The sequence below is a fragment of the Gossypium raimondii genome, chromosome 2, assembly GCF_025698545.1.
Source record: "Gossypium raimondii isolate GPD5lz chromosome 2, ASM2569854v1, whole genome shotgun sequence".
Classification (NCBI taxonomy): Eukaryota; Viridiplantae; Streptophyta; class Magnoliopsida; order Malvales; family Malvaceae; genus Gossypium; species Gossypium raimondii.
In genome coordinates this window covers 3,522,038-3,537,752 of record NC_068566.1, presented here as the reverse complement: position 1 = coordinate 3,537,752, position 15,715 = coordinate 3,522,038, and the positions used below count along the sequence as shown (strand labels likewise).

Genomic DNA, 15,715 nt, shown 5'->3' with positions numbered 1-15,715 from the left:
AACACTTATTTAATTTAATTAATAATTAACCATTTTTATATTTAAATTTTCTATCTGTAATCATCCTTTGCTTTAATACAACAATTCGAACGCTTGTCCAAAATAATCACACAATTCAAACGATTTTTCATTTTTCAATTTTATCTATTCTAGTCTTAGGGTGAGTTTGGATGGACGGTGCGTTTACCTGCGATTAGTGTAAAAACAACGGTGGCGGTGAGATTAGATACTGTAGCGTGAGACAAAAAATAAACTAAACGCACCGTACTGCACCCAATCGCCCATCCAAACCCACCCTTATTCTGCTCCACTTCAATTTAATTTTTGCTTATCGTTTTTAATATTTTTTAAAATTAAGTAAATATTTAAACATAATTCTTCAGAAATTAATTAAACATAAAATATATAATTTTTTTATATTATGTTAGTACATTTTTATTCTTTTAATAGTTTATATACACAAGAATAAAATGGTAATTTTATAGAGTGAAGTAGGTCGATACAGGGCAAACATTACCATAACCACCCCAGATCCATTATTCAAAAGAAAAAATCCACCCCACCTTCTGAATAGAATTTATTGATTCAAAATCCATCAAGCTCATTCCTTACTAAATTTGAGTTAAATCAATTAAAAACTATAAAAAAAGCTTTAATTAAATTTATCAGTTGATTACGTTAATTGAATTAATAGAATATCAATTGTTTAATCAGAGATAAATCAAATTATATATTGTCATTAATTTTTGAAACTACATTTAAATTATTAAAATATGTATTTACTATAATAGCTACAATTTTCCATTGAAATTATAAATTTTAATAATAGCAGTAGACAAATTGTGTTATTAGTTTTTGTATGCAAACTCTATATTTTATGCTATTAGTTTTATATTAGGAGTAAAGTTGTAGATTTAATCAACATTTTCGAATTTTTAATTTTAATTTTTGACGTAAATAATCATCGTTAAATATATTTTTTTTGAATAATAAGTGAAAATAATAAATTGACATGAAATTAGACATATAATAATATGTTTGCCGCATAAAATTTTAAAAATAACAAAACTTAATGAATTCACTAGCTATTTTTTAAGTACGACTAAAATTTCAAAAATAAAAAAATACAATAGTTAAATCCATAACTTACGCATAATACAACGAGTAATGCATAAATTAACTAACAATAACAAATACAAATTTTCTTTTTCTTTTTTCAAAATCAAACGGTTTAGAACCTCCATAGAGAAGCCAATCTCAACCGTTAGTTCAAGATTCCCCCCACTCCAACTTCTTGATCGGCGCAGCATAAAAAAACGACCTGGTCCACAATCTTTCAAAGGGGATCATAAAAATTACGCCACCTGTTTTATTTCTATTTTCGCTTTTGCCCCTCCATTTTTTATTTTTTCAAGTTCCTCGGCTTTTGTTACTTTCTGCTTAATGGAAGGGCCTTAAAGCTTTATTTATTTATTCATTTTCTCTGCAGTTCGTGCATTTTTCGCCTGCAATTTTTGAAAGCAGTAATCGGTCTTCTTCTCTTTGTTCCCTAAACTAAACTTTTCTTCGGTGAGTTCCTTTATTTTTGTGAAATTTTTGTTTAGATTTGCATTTTTTTTCCTTTTTTTTGTTCGTTTGTTTCTGTTTTGCAGTTCCGCTTCATTTCAACTGTAAGATCTCCAGTTTTTTTTCTTAAATTCAGTTTGTTCTGTTTGGTTGCCCGGAAAACGAAAGAAAATGGATGGAGAAAGATTAGAACCTTCCGTGTTTTTTTTTTTGCTTATTTTTTGTTTGGTTTATTTTTCTTTTTTGTTCTGTTTATTGTTCAGGAAAAATGGAAAACTCAACTATCTTAAAAAGGATTTTAATGCATAGAACAGTAAGGCTTCAGTGAACACTTTTTTTCCCTTTTTCATGATCTAAACAAAATTTGTGTTTTTATTTCTATCATTTCTCATCAGCAGCAACCTATTGGAAAAACAATACTAATAGTAGTTGATTTTTCGTAGCATTATCTTTAAATTGTACTCAGATTTTTGTATGTTCTTTTTTCTTGTTAAGTCACGGAGTAGAGATTATTCTCCATATGTTCAGGATTTTTTTATATTCTTTTATTAGCATGCGATTTAGTTTTTGTGAAGTAAGACTGGTTGAATGCAGATTAGCTAGGGCTTTACACCATTGTTTGAGCTTTGGAGCTGAAAACTTTCAGCAATTTATCCTTTAGAATGGAAGCCATAAAAATGACACAAATTAACTATGGTAGCTGGAGTTTCTTAAGAAAAAAAGGTTGAAGTGGCTTTTCACCAGGATCTGTCTGTTGTATTTTTAGTGGTGTTGAATCTTTTGTTTTTCCTCTCTTAAATGGTTTGGCTTAAAAAGTGTTTTTCTTGAAGTTAGTTGAAAATTTTGATTTGTTTTTCTTTTTCTATGTAGTAGGCTGTTTTGAGAAGTTTTGGTTTCTGATGTCTCCACCACTGCTGGGCGTGGAGGAGGAAGTGCAGAGTAGTGTTTCTTCTCCCTCTGTTGAATGTATCTCCGAGAATGGCATCGGGTTAAAGGAGCGTAATTATCTTGGATTATCAGATTGTTCTTCAGTTGACAGCTCCGGTGTCTCGAGTAATCTGAATTTGAAGGCTACGGAGCTTAGGCTTGGTCTTCCTGGATCACAATCCCCTGAGAGAGAAACAGAGCTTTGCTTGTTGAACTTGGGAAAACTTGACGAGAAGCCACTATTTCCTCTACTTCCTTCCAAAGATGGAATCTGCTCATCATCTCAGAAAAATGTTGTTACTGGAAACAAAAGGGGTTTTTCTGATACCATGGATGGATTCTCCGAGGTGAAAGGCTACGTGTACACTGAGAAAAGTTGGATGTTTCATGAAGCTGGTTCTGATTCTGAATCTCCACAATCTGTGGGACATGGAAAATATCCTGGTAATTCAGGGGTTAATGTGATTTTGTCAACAAGGTCTCCTGGAGTTAAAGCATCTGTAAAGCAAGATGAGCCTGCAAATGTGTTACAAGAGCAACCTCGTGCTACTAATGGAACCAGTCTCAAGCAAACTGTCATTTCTAACAACAACACCGGTGCACCTGCTGCCAAGTATAATTTACTTGAGAAAGGACTTTTAAGAAAGGACATTATACATTTGTATCTACCTTTTTTATTTGACTGTTGGTATGATTTGCCATCCTTGACAGGGCGCAGGTTGTTGGTTGGCCACCAATAAGACCATTTAGGACTAAAACGCTGGCTGCTTCTTCAAAGAACAATGATGAAGTTGATGGAAAGCCCGGTCCTGGTGCTCTTTTTGTCAAGGTCAGTATGGACGGAGCTCCTTATCTGAGGAAGGTAGATTTGAGAACTTATTCTACATATCAGGAACTGTCTTCTGCTCTTGAGAAGATGTTCAGCTGTTTTACCCTTGGTAAGCTGTTACTGCTTTCCTAGCCCCGTGGCAATATCAATTCAAACTGTTCCCGATACAAAAACTGTCTGGCATAGATCTGGTTACTGCATTTTTGTTATGATTTTAGGTCAATGTGGGTCTAATGGTACTGCCGGGAAGGAAACCCTGAGTGAGAGCAGGTTGAAGGATCTTTTGCATGGATCAGAATATGTGGTAACATACAAAGATAAAGATGGTGACTGGATGCTTGTCGGCGATGTTCCATGGGAGTAAGCTTCAGTCACTTAAATTTACTGGTTGCCTTAATATTTTATTTTCCTTATTTACTCTATAAAATAAGTTTTATACCTGAGCAGAATCTTTAATATTAGAGTAAATGGGAGTAAGTTTCTGCTCTTGAGAAGATGTTCAGCTCTCATTTGTACCTGAGCAGAATTTTGTAATTATAGTTATGGTTTCATATTGGTACCAATGAGAGGCTAACATATTAAAGATTGGATGGATGCATGTGTATGTATTACTATTACTTTTTTCCATGTGCACATTGGCTCTTCCATTTCTTTCCAATGGGGGAAAGCAAATGAACTAATAGATCTAGTTTATGTCCGTTATTCTGTTATATCTTTGCCATCCACGTGTTTTCACACTGTCATATACTGAAACAAATATGCTATGTAACTGCTGCATGTTTAATTCTTTATTGGCAAAATTGACGGATTACTTATATAGTTAAAATTGATGGATTATGTATAAGAATCTAAGAATTCCATAATTTTAATTGTAATAATCTGGCATCACCTTTGGTTGAATGAAGGTTACTTTAGTCATAATACCAAAAAAGGAGAAATTTCTCGACTCACTTCACCCAAGTTTTGACATAGCAAAGCACGATAAAGTTGCATGAAGGTTACTTTAGTCATAATACGGGTTTTCAGAGAAAATATTTGAGACATCATCTCCTTTTCACAACAATGGTAAAAAAAGAGAAAATACTTGTGCTGATAATTTCGAACTTATTCTTTTCGATAAAAAGGGTAGAATTTGAGAATGTTTTGTCCTTTTTAAGGAATACTGGTTTTGTATGTTCTTATTTCTTCTAGATCTAGGTTCAGTTCTTCACTTTTGTTGTTGGCTAGTTTTTCTAGTTTGAGGATGTAGATTGACATGCTCATGTGCATGATTTGTTTGGTGGCTGTTGAATCAATCTTTGTTCAATAACATCCTCCCCCCCTTCCTGGCTTTTTTCAAATCTTGTTTGAAGTACTTGTGTTGAAACTCCCTCTGATTTTCTCTCAGGATGTTTATCGAAACGTGCAAGAGGTTGAAAATCATGAAGAGCTCTGATGCAATTGGATTAGGTAACTATTTGGTTTCCCGAAGTCTTCCCAAAAATGTGATCAAATCGATCATTACATTTGTTATACATCACTTCATCGACAAATGTGTTATCAGCTTTTGTTTCTGTTTCTTTATGCTCATCTTTTGTCTTACAATTTGAACTGATGTGCGAAGTCATAGGCTTGATGTTGACTGTATTTTCTGCGGTTTGCAGCTCCTAGAGCAATGGAGAAATCCAAGGCCAACAACAAAAAAGAATTTGGATATGGGTGCTAATTTCCTCGTGCCAAACCCGAACCAAACCAACAATTCAGAGGTGAAATCTGTAGGGTGTGTTGTGGAGAGTGAAAGATCATATCATGTTTCATCTCATCTATAGTTTAGTTGCAAGAACAATTTACTCATAGATATCATATGATCTCGTAGGAACCTGTAACGTTTAAGACATGCTCTCTATTGTGTGTTGAATGTGTGTTTGATCATAAAGCTAGTACCTGCTTCTCCTTCATCACTACACAATTACACGATACCGTAAAATGATCAGAAAGTAAAATAATACAAACACGACATAAGTACACGAATTTTTAATGTATGGAAACAGGTAAAAATATCGAATATCTTAAGCACAGGTAAAATTACGTGAAGATGACATAAGTTGCTTCTAAAGCTCATTCACCTCATCAACTTTCAAGAGAGGAAATGAGTACAATCGAGGCGCATGTAGAAGCCCAGAATCTCACACAAAGTTCATATGGGAATTCTGTTATTTTATTGATAATTTCTATATTTATTTCATATTTCAAAATTTTGGATGTTAAATATCTATATTTTTAAAATCCGAACATATATAAATGTTCGCTTTGATGCTCCAGTTTTAGTCAAATTGCTTCTTTGAGAGATTAAAATGTTAAGATTTTAATGGTGTCATGGTATGTGGCAGTTTGTGTATATTTTATTATTATTTTGGAAAAAAATAAAGAATTAATACAATGTTTCAACATTTTCAAAAGTTGATAAAATTTTTTAAAAAAATTTCACACTAGTAATGAAGTACACATGGATGTTACATAAAATTATCATGTCAATGTTATTAAAATTTTAACAGTTGGATCAACCTTTTCGTTTAAAGAAAAGTAATTTAACTAAAATTTGAATGTTGAATGCCAAAGTGACAATTAAATTAAATGTTAAGGACTAAATTTATTATTATGTCAATTTTATTTGTGTGTAATATATATATTCCATACTTAAAAAATTTTAATATTTGAGATGTTATTATATTATGTACTCAGGAAGAGATTAAATATATTTTTTTTTAAAACAAAACATTACTATGAAGATGTTCTTGTTTTTAATATTTTTATATAAAATCTTTAAAGGGTAAATGCTTAAATTTGAACTTAACCTTTTAGAGATGGGTTACATAAGGATTAAACTTTTCAAAATGATTAAATAAGGATCTAGCAATTACATAAATGGTCAAATAAAGGTTTTTCACGCACTTCAATCTAATTTGTAAAAAAAAAAGACTAGTTAAATGTATATGTGTTTAGAATTGAACACATAACACTTGAATCAAATATTGTTTGAAAAGAAAAGAAAGCAGTCAACATAATTTGAAACTTGATATACAATATTTGAGAAACCCTTATTTGAGCACTTTCGTAGAAAGTACATTCTTATATGAACTTATCTCACTCCAATGAGAAGATAGAGACAATCCATTATCTTATCAATCTCTCTCTCCATTCCTCTCAGAACTACTTTGTCAAAAACACTCAAAACGCCCTAACTCGATGATTTTCCACTCGCACGAGTGAACCGATCTTACATCCACCATTGCATGTTCCATCTCCAAACTCTTTATATCAACATATACTTTTTACATAAATTTTCACTCAAATAAATTTTATTAAATAACTAGAAAAAGCATTTGAAAAAAATACAGATAAATTAGAAACATTGCATTCCACTAAGAGAGTAATTGAAACTTTGGTTTACACAAGTTGTGTAAGCAAGTCTTTTTTGATTTAACTCATGGAAGTGCATGAATATAATAGCTTTTTAGTGGGAGATTTCTTTTTTTGGGATCTCTAAGTCTTTGTTTTTATCTTCCAACTTCTTCGTTTGATGTATGTATATAAGTGTTGGGTGTTTTCATGTTTCTCATGATTGGGAATTTTGATTTTGTAAAAGGGAGAACGTGAGTAGCACTTGAACATGCAAGTGGGTTACTTGTTTGATAAGAACACAAATTCTTGCTTTTTGTTCACATCCCAATTTGTCTTTGTCCTCCTAATTGTAAGACTCCAGAGCTAAGGAAGTTATACATTAATGTACTTTAAAATATTGCAAGATATTCGAGTATGAATTAAAAAAAATTTGGTTCGATAATTATCAGGTCGAGTTTGAACTATTAATAATCAAGGCAAATTCGAGTAATGCAATACTTGATTAGAATGAATTACAAGCTTAATTGAGCTTTTCATTTTCTCTATATATTTATATTATGAAATTATATTTTTACCTTTATTGTATTGAAAGAGTTTAATTATGAGAACACTCGAGCTTAAAAATAAACAAGCTTAATCAAACTCGAGTTCCAACTTGAATACAAAAATTGATAAAGGAGTATAATCAAGTTCAAGCTTGAGTAGCTTGATTGTGTCTTGAGCTGAGCTCAAGCTTATATTGATGTTGGAGTCAAGCTGAAGTTGAGTATTAAACCTCGAATTTCGAGTTGTGCTTAAGCTCGAGCTTTGCACTGTTCGAACTTGACTTGGCTAATGGTTGATTCATTTAGTTGAACTTTAACAGATCTGATCTATCAATTTAAATTTGAATTTATTATAAAAATAATTTTAATATTTTATTAGATCAAGACGAACTTAATTTATATCTAAATTTAAAATTTTCAAAATCAATTATTACTCAACCCGACCATAGAATAACTTTAATTATGTAATGTAGCTACCTTGTGGGAACATATCATTTTAGGCTTAAAATTAGGGTTTTTAGAGAATTGATTGAAGGAATCAATTATTGATTTGAGTATTTACAAAGATTACAAAATCATCATTAATTAAGCTTAATTAATGATCTACAACATTATTAACATTGTACAATGTATATAGCCGTCCTAGATTACAACACAAAACAAAGATTCCACTTAACAACAAAATTAAACTAACTTTTCAAGCCAAAAATTGTTCAGATTTGGAACAAAAAATTCCCATATAAATTTTATAATATGCTAAGTTCTCGACAGTCCAATATTTGATGCCCTCTCATTAATTTCTTACTTTTCTAACTTTTCTTTTAATAATAAAATAATTAGAGCATTTTACAGGAGATGCATTAACCTTGTCATTATATCAATATTTATTTTTTAGAAAACAATCAAAATAGTCACTTTTGTTTGTTTCAAGTTACGTTATCGCGTTGTAACATTTTAGTCACTGAGCCATTAATTGTCGTTAACGGTGTAACGATAAGCTGACGTGACATATTAAATCATCATTTTAAACAAAAATTTTAGGTTAATTTATACAATCGGTTCCCATATTTTTTCGTTTTGAACAATTTAATTTTTTTTATTTTATGTTTTTTTCTTTATTTCTCATTCCCTTCTGCTTCTCCCTCTGTTTTCCTCCACTCTCCATTTCTTTTAACTTAGTTTTTCTATGTTTTCCATTTGTTAAAACTAGTCCCGATACTTTTATTGTTCTGAACAATTTAGTTTTTTCGAGTGAGGCGAGCTTGTGGACTTATTTTAACAAATGGAAAACATAAAAAAAATGAAGAAAGGAGGAAAACAAAGGGAGAAGCATAAGAGAATAGAAAAAAAAAAGAGAAAGTTAAAATAACGTAAAAGAAAAAAATTAAATTGCTCAAAACGAAAAAAATATAGAGATCAATTGTAGAATTTAACCTAAAATTTTTGTTTGAAGTGATGATTTAACGCGCCACGTCAGCTTACCATTACACCGTTAACGACAATTAACGACTCAGTGACTAAAATATTATAACACAATAACGTAAGTGATTAAAACATAACATTTCAAACATGAATGATTAAAATGTAACTTGAGGCAAACAAAAGTGACTATTTTAGCAGTTTACCCTTATTTTTTTATAATTAAATTAATATTTTTAAATGATAATTTGGATCCAACCAAATGTAATCTACATCATTCTACTTTTGAACTTGTAAAATAAATAAATAAAAGCATTTTAAAAGATATGGATTAATAATTAATTAACCTCTTTTATAAAAAATCTAGGAGTAATTAGTGTAGGACTCTAGGGCATATGCCCTAATAATTGTTGCCACTCAACCACCAACCACATTCCATACATATCCATGGAAATAAAATTATTCATTCTACCTTTAAAATGTATCCAAATAACGTGTTTGAATTTAATGTCATGTTTTTTTTTTTTAAATAACAGCAAGCCATTGGTAGTTAGGGTCACGTTAGCGTGTTTTAATAGTGTTAGTGAGGTACCTAAAAAAAGTATCAAGTTGACTTACGATTTTTAAGTTTAGGTACCAAATAAGTATAAGTTGTCAAGTTTAGGTACCTCTCTCTATATTAATCCTTTTAAGATTTCCTGTTTGCGTTTCATGGGTAAAAGTATCGTGAAGCTACCATACTAAGAGTCAAACTACATTTTGCCCTCTCTACTAAAAAAAATGGACAAATTAGTCCTTCTACGTTAGATTAGAGAGCAAACTGATCATTCTGTTAAAAATTTCATCTATTTTTGTTATTAAAAATCGATATTTGTTCATTAGCATGAGGTACATGTGACACACAATGTGTTACTGTCTGGTTATTCTACTAGCCATGCCAAATTTTATCAATATAAATGGATGGAATTTTTAACAAAAAGGATCAATTTGCTCTTTAATCTAATGTACAGGGACTAATGTGCCCATTTTTTTAGTAGAGGGCGCAAAATGCAGTCGGACTTCTAATATAGGGGCCTCCATGATACTTTTACCGCATTTCATTTTCTGTAAATCATGTATGAGTTTTTTTTTGTTTTTTGAAGATTTATATTGGTTTAAGTCACATCATGTATGAGACCTGCTATTCAAATTTATGTTAGTCTAGATTTGGATATATATCAATTATTAGTAGCGGGAATCCACTAATTTTGCCTTTTAGGTGCATGTTTAGTTGCAACTGGACTAATTAACTAATAAAATAAAAAAATAAAATATAAACAAAAGTTTGTCACGTAGTTTGTAAATTTCCTATACGTCTACGGTGCAAGCGCCTTGTTGAGAGAATAATTCACTATAAATCTATTTCTATATGTGATTCTCATTAAGCCTTCCCCTTAAAAGTTTAGTTATAAACTAAGTAACGAGAGCAATTTATTTTACGACAAATCTTATATATTGACTTACAAAACTACATGAATTTTGTTCAATAAAATCTTCAATATGCGCTTTATTTTATTCACGATTTAACTTAGTAAAGTACTACTAAAAATCCTCCAAATACGTGTATTAAAGCAAGTTGCAAGTTAAGTTGCCACTAAAATTACATTTCAATACTATATAACTGTATTAATTTAAAAATAAATATAAAAATATATTATTTGTAATTACAATTCTGATTTTTTTATAATTAATACTTTTATTAAAGTCACTACACACTATTAATTTATTTGGAAAATTTTGTAATCCTATAAATTCTTATTTTCATGTGACTTTACCTAAATTTAATGGCATCTTTACATGATCCTAACCAATAATCCTTCACAATAGATTGAACTTTGATTTTTAAAAAAAATATTTTGTTGTCATAATTATGTCCATTAATGTACCCAATTTGTTTGGACATGTGAGGCCAATTCAAATGTTAATTAGCTTAAAGTAACACTCATATCACTGATTTCTGTCTGATTGTGAGACCCTTTGCTATCACTTTTGCACCCCCAGAAATACAGTGGAATGTTCTGCTCTACTCCCTAATGCTTCAATATTAAGCTTCAAGTTTATTTTAATTATTATGACCAAATTAAAGATCGGACCATACTGAATTTGGGCAATCTTTTTATTTACTGTTCAATTTGTGAATTAATAGAATATATAGTAATTGACCAAGGTTTAGTTTGGATGGGCGGTGTGTTTTCCTCCGGTGAAGGTTAAAACAACGATGGCTGTGATATTAGTTACTATAGCGGTGAGATTGGATACCATAGCAGTGAGATTAGAAATAGTGAATGGACGTGTGTTTGAATTTAAACGTAACTGTAGCAATGAGATGAGAATAGGAACTGGCTATTAAGGATATTAGATTAAAAATGATATAATAGAAGCTTTTTTAAATTATTTTATTTTACGAAATTATTAAGAGGAAAAAGAAACTTTAAGAAAATAGAAAGGGGCTTGGGTAAAATTGGAAAAAAAAAAAGGGTTGTATTGAGTGCACTGAAGCAAAAATCAGCTGTGAGTGATTGAACAAAAAGTGGTTCAAACACATTGAAATGGAGCTAACTGGTCATCCAAAGGAGGCCTAATAATTTAACACACAACTACTAGTCAATTTTAATTTGAAAAATCGATCAAATTAATTTAAACTTAAACCAACTTGATTTGATAAAATTTCAAACTTACTCAACTCGAGCATGAAATTATCATAATTCAAAATCTCCTAAATTGAAAATGACTTTAATATGAATTAACTAGAACATGAAATGGTTCAAACTATTAATGGCTTGACCGACAAAACTCGAGCTTCAGACCTGAATAACTTGAACCCTAAATAGCTTAAACTTGAAACAACCGAAACATTACTAAATGGACTATTATTTGATACGAAAGTGATAAAATTTTTCAACTCCATAAGCAAGAGTAAAAAAGGGTTGTTATGTGTCTCTTTTTTTATATATATTTTTTACTTGTCGACCTCTTAACTCCACTTGTCAAGTAAAAAAAACTCCACTGATTGTGTATTAAATAATTAACCTAACTTGTTGATAAATGAAGGGTAATTATTTCATACACAACTTGTGGAATTTTTATATTCCATAAACATAGTTAAAAATGTGACGAGTATCTCATTTATTTATATATTTATTTTTTAAATTATACTTTATAAAATATATGTATATAAAATCTAAAACCTTTAGACATAATTTTCTTGAATAAACAAAACAACTTTTCATAATTTATATTTAATTTACAGCAAAGAACTAGAATAATCTGTCACTAATATCAAGTTATGTGTTCACCAAAATTATTTAAAAGCAATTTTGTTTTCTTTTCTAATTTGAATAAACATTGGTCCCTCAACAATATAAACTAATATGATTTTGGTCAAAGAGATGTAGTTTGACCAAAATTTAAATAAAATAAATATATTTTATTAACAAATTTTGAACAATTTCGAGATTTAACACAATTGATAAAAATCGAGATTTCGAATTTTAAATAATTAAATTTGAGTCTCATCCTATATAAATCATGTGACGATTTTATCTAAATTACACCATCACTACACTAAAACAGGCTTTTAGCGGCGCTTCCCCTAGCGCCTTTAAAAAATTATTCTAACTCAAATACCAAAATAAATTATATTGGAGGCTTTAAAAAAGAAGTTCCCTTTATTGTGTAATTCAACATTTGAGATCCAAAGATATGGAAACCAAAATGTTGGTTGACACTAATGGAAAATGTAAATTGAAATTAAATCTCTTATGCTCCATAGCTAGGCTTCATTAAGGCGACAATATGCATAATCCTCTCTAAATGCCACCTTGGGTTTATTACACAAAATTAACTCATACATTTTAGGTACATTAACCACAAACATTTCTCCATACTAAAATATTAAAAGGAGCCTTGATATTTGAAATTTTGTGTAGAATCATCCTATGGGATGCCTCCCAAGGAGCCAAAATCATGTGCAATGAAATCTATTACTCTTTCTTTCGGGGGGCAATTCTGTCCAATTAAAGGCTCATATGTATATTATATGATCAGGTGTATTGGGAATTTTATTAATATTATTTATAGTTGCTTGATCCAGGGTAAATTTTAAATGAGTACTTTCATAGTCCCCACCAACAAGATGCTTACATCTTTGGTTATAAAATTCAGAAAAGCAATAATCATGTTTTTATTTATAATATTTATGGGGTTGAATTCTCCAATCAATGGAGTGTGGTCAAAGGGAATAGCATGTGTCCAAGAACACATACCATTACTAGACATTTTATATATATATACACATATTTTTTTAAGTCTCGCTAACAATAACAATAACAACATTTCGTTATAACAGTTAAGTTTCTAAAAGAATTAATTTTTATGTTTTATTTTTAAGTTTTCATAATAGCTTTTCACTTGTAACATCAACATCTATAGTTATGAAGTACGTTCTTTATTAAACTAGTTCTCTATAGTAACATATAGTCTAAATTTTTAAGTAAAATTATAGTTATTTCATATAAGCAAATTTAATCATTATCATTTATTAAATATTTTATTATGAATTTGAACACCATAAACTTGTAAATTGATTATTTGAATTTAACAACTCATGATAAATTAATTAATTAATTAATTTAATTTCATAACTCATATTGATTAATTGAACTTGTTAGATTTATGAACTTTATAATCAATCATGTGAAAGAATCTAAAACAAAATATGCATAAAAGTAATAATACATGCATGTATTATACGTCTTCTATTTTGTTAATTTGATTATCATTTTTCCTTTTTGAACATAATTCTTACTTCTTCTTTTTTACTTGATGAAAATTCACGATATGAATTTTATTGTAAGTTTACAACGATAATCTCTCTATAAGAGGTAAAATCTCGACAAACAAATGAGACTGTTATAGAGAGAATTGATTGTATAAATTTTGGTTGAAATGGTAAAATTAATGTTTTGAAACTTTTAGGATATAGCCTAATTCTTTGTAAATCATAAGTGGATTCTCTATTTAGATTTTATCCTATGCACCATGCACTCCGCCTACATTTATTTTAATCTAGATTTTAATATATTTTAGTTATTAATCTAGTTGTTCTTTTTAATAATTATTCCTAATTATATATTCTTTAATAATTTTTTTATTTTTAAATATGTTTCTTTAAGAAAAATGGATATATTAGATGGGGTCGTGTATATAATGTAAAAATATAAGTTTATTTGGTTTTGCAGATTGCAGCAAGTTTAGCTAATTTATTTTATTTTATTATCATTATTCGGATTTCTCTTTAGAACAATTATGAATAAATATTATGATCTAAGGATTAGTATAAAAATAAATAAGATAAATTATTTAGTTGGTCACTCAATTTTTAAGTATTTTCATTTTGATTACTTAAATAAAAACTTTTAATTTAGTCGCTGCCGTTACAATAATTTATTATTTTGATCACTCGTTTGTATTTTCATTAACGGAAGCTTGTATAATCAATCCTTGCTAGCTGATATTTTCTATTTAATTATGTAAATATTTTAAATCCTTTTTCTTCCCCTATTTTTACCGTAATGTAAAGGCCCTAACCTCAAAATTGTTTTATCATAAGCTTTCTGGGATTGAACCAAACAAATGGTTCCTTGATACATTCTTAACGTTGTCAATATGATATTGGTATGTTTCCTCTCAAGGAATTCCCTACTAGATTCAATGATTGTAAGCCTACAAGATTGGTTAGTTTTTTGGGAATGCTTCCGATGAGATTGTTGTTTGAAGTATCCATGGTGGTAACCAGTGAAAGAATGGTGCTATATTTATGGACTCTCCCTTTCATTACCAGTAATTTACTCCGTAAGGACTTCCCATCAACGAAATAATCAATAATTGCATCTGGCTTAGTAGCCATTGTAGTTAAATTCTGGAATAATTTTGGTATTTCCCCTGACAGAATATTGTTCACACCAAGGTCCAAGATTTGCAGTGAACTAAGCTCACAATTTTGGGGTTAAGGCTTTTACATTATAGTAAAAATAAGAGAAGAAAATGGATTTAAAATATTTACATAATTACATGGAAAATATCAGCCAATAAGGATTGATTATATGAACATTACTAGTCATGCAACATCGGCTTCCCTTAGTGCGAAAACAAATAAATTATTGTAACGATAGTGATCAAATTAAAAATTTTTTATTTGAGTAATCAAAATGAAAATATCTAAATTAGTTGATTTATCCAAATATATATTAAAAATTTCAATAAATGCCTACTGAGTACTGACATCAATTAATTGTTTTTTAATTAATATTTTTACAATTATATAGTTAGTACTGCTTGCACATAGTAAAGTCATATCAAATTAATACCTTTATTATTAAATATATCAATTTAAGTTTTGTACTAATAAAAAATAGAATAAAACTTTATTAAACAATAAAACTTAACTCCGTTCCAATTTAATTTTATCTTAACTCTTTAAATAGTAAAAAAGATTAAATTGAGAACCTAATTTAATCTCACCTAAACATATTTCATGGGTCTAAACTACAATGACATAGAACCTCGTGTGTTGATTTGACAATTAGGGTGTTCATCGTCCAGGTATAACCTGAGTTTAACTTGTGCTATATGTTACTGTTAGAGCTTTGCCCTCTTATAATTTATTGAAGAAGAATATAATAAATTATATTAACAAAAACAGAGGTATGAATTGGGTGATGGTCACCTAAAAAAAAGATGGATGACATAGATTGTGTTTGCCACAATTTCAATTCCTTAATTTCATCATTGCTTTGGGGACCTCCTTTCTTTTTTTTTAAATTCATGCATTTGCTCACTTTGGGTGTTGCAATTAATGCTTATATAATAAAAATGGATGTAACAAGTCGTTTTTTATTCAATAAAAATGCTTTATTATTCTAATAATTGTATAATTTTTACATATTCAATAGGCTTATTTCTAGATTCTAGCAAGAATCATGTGCCACATGGGTTCCCATTTCTCAAT

General features: G+C 29.5%; 1 protein-coding gene across 4 annotated transcripts; it reads left to right on the top strand.

The window, feature by feature from the left end:
* The first annotated feature begins 1,393 nt into the window (after nucleotides 1–1,393).
* LOC105787735 (auxin-responsive protein IAA9) lies at nucleotides 1,394–5,237 on the top strand. Of its 4 annotated transcripts, XM_012614274.2 has the most exons (7): nucleotides 1,398–1,569; nucleotides 1,830–1,879; nucleotides 2,437–3,106; nucleotides 3,205–3,431; nucleotides 3,541–3,682; nucleotides 4,710–4,771; nucleotides 4,966–5,237. In XM_012614274.2, exons 3-7 carry the CDS (start codon nucleotides 2,466–2,468, stop codon nucleotides 5,025–5,027), a joined length of 1,134 nt encoding a protein of 377 aa, XP_012469728.1. In that variant the 5' UTR covers nucleotides 1,398–1,569; nucleotides 1,830–1,879; nucleotides 2,437–2,465; the 3' UTR covers nucleotides 5,028–5,237. The 4 variants fall into 4 exon arrangements, with proteins under 4 accessions (XP_052480891.1, XP_012469728.1, XP_012469727.1 ...); XM_012614273.2 differs by lacking the exon at nucleotides 1,830–1,879 and having other exon boundaries at nucleotides 2,440–3,106; XM_012614272.2 differs by lacking the exon at nucleotides 1,830–1,879 and having other exon boundaries at nucleotides 1,399–1,569.
* The last annotated feature ends 10,478 nt before the right edge of the window (nucleotides 5,238–15,715 follow it).

What these genes read in the sequence shown, in the direction of transcription:
- LOC105787735 (XM_012614273.2), top strand. Translation starts at nt 2,466, where the DNA reads ATGTCTCCACCACTGCTGGGCGTGGAGGAGGAAGTGCAGAGTAGTGTT. An exon ending in ACCGGTGCACCTGCTGCCAA is followed by an intron (nt 3,107 to 3,204) that starts GTATAATTTACT and finishes CATCCTTGACAG; the next exon opens with GGCGCAGGTTGTTGGTTGGC. An exon ending in GTCGGCGATGTTCCATGGGA is followed by an intron (nt 3,683 to 4,709) that starts GTAAGCTTCAGT and finishes ATTTTCTCTCAG; the next exon opens with GATGTTTATCGAAACGTGCA.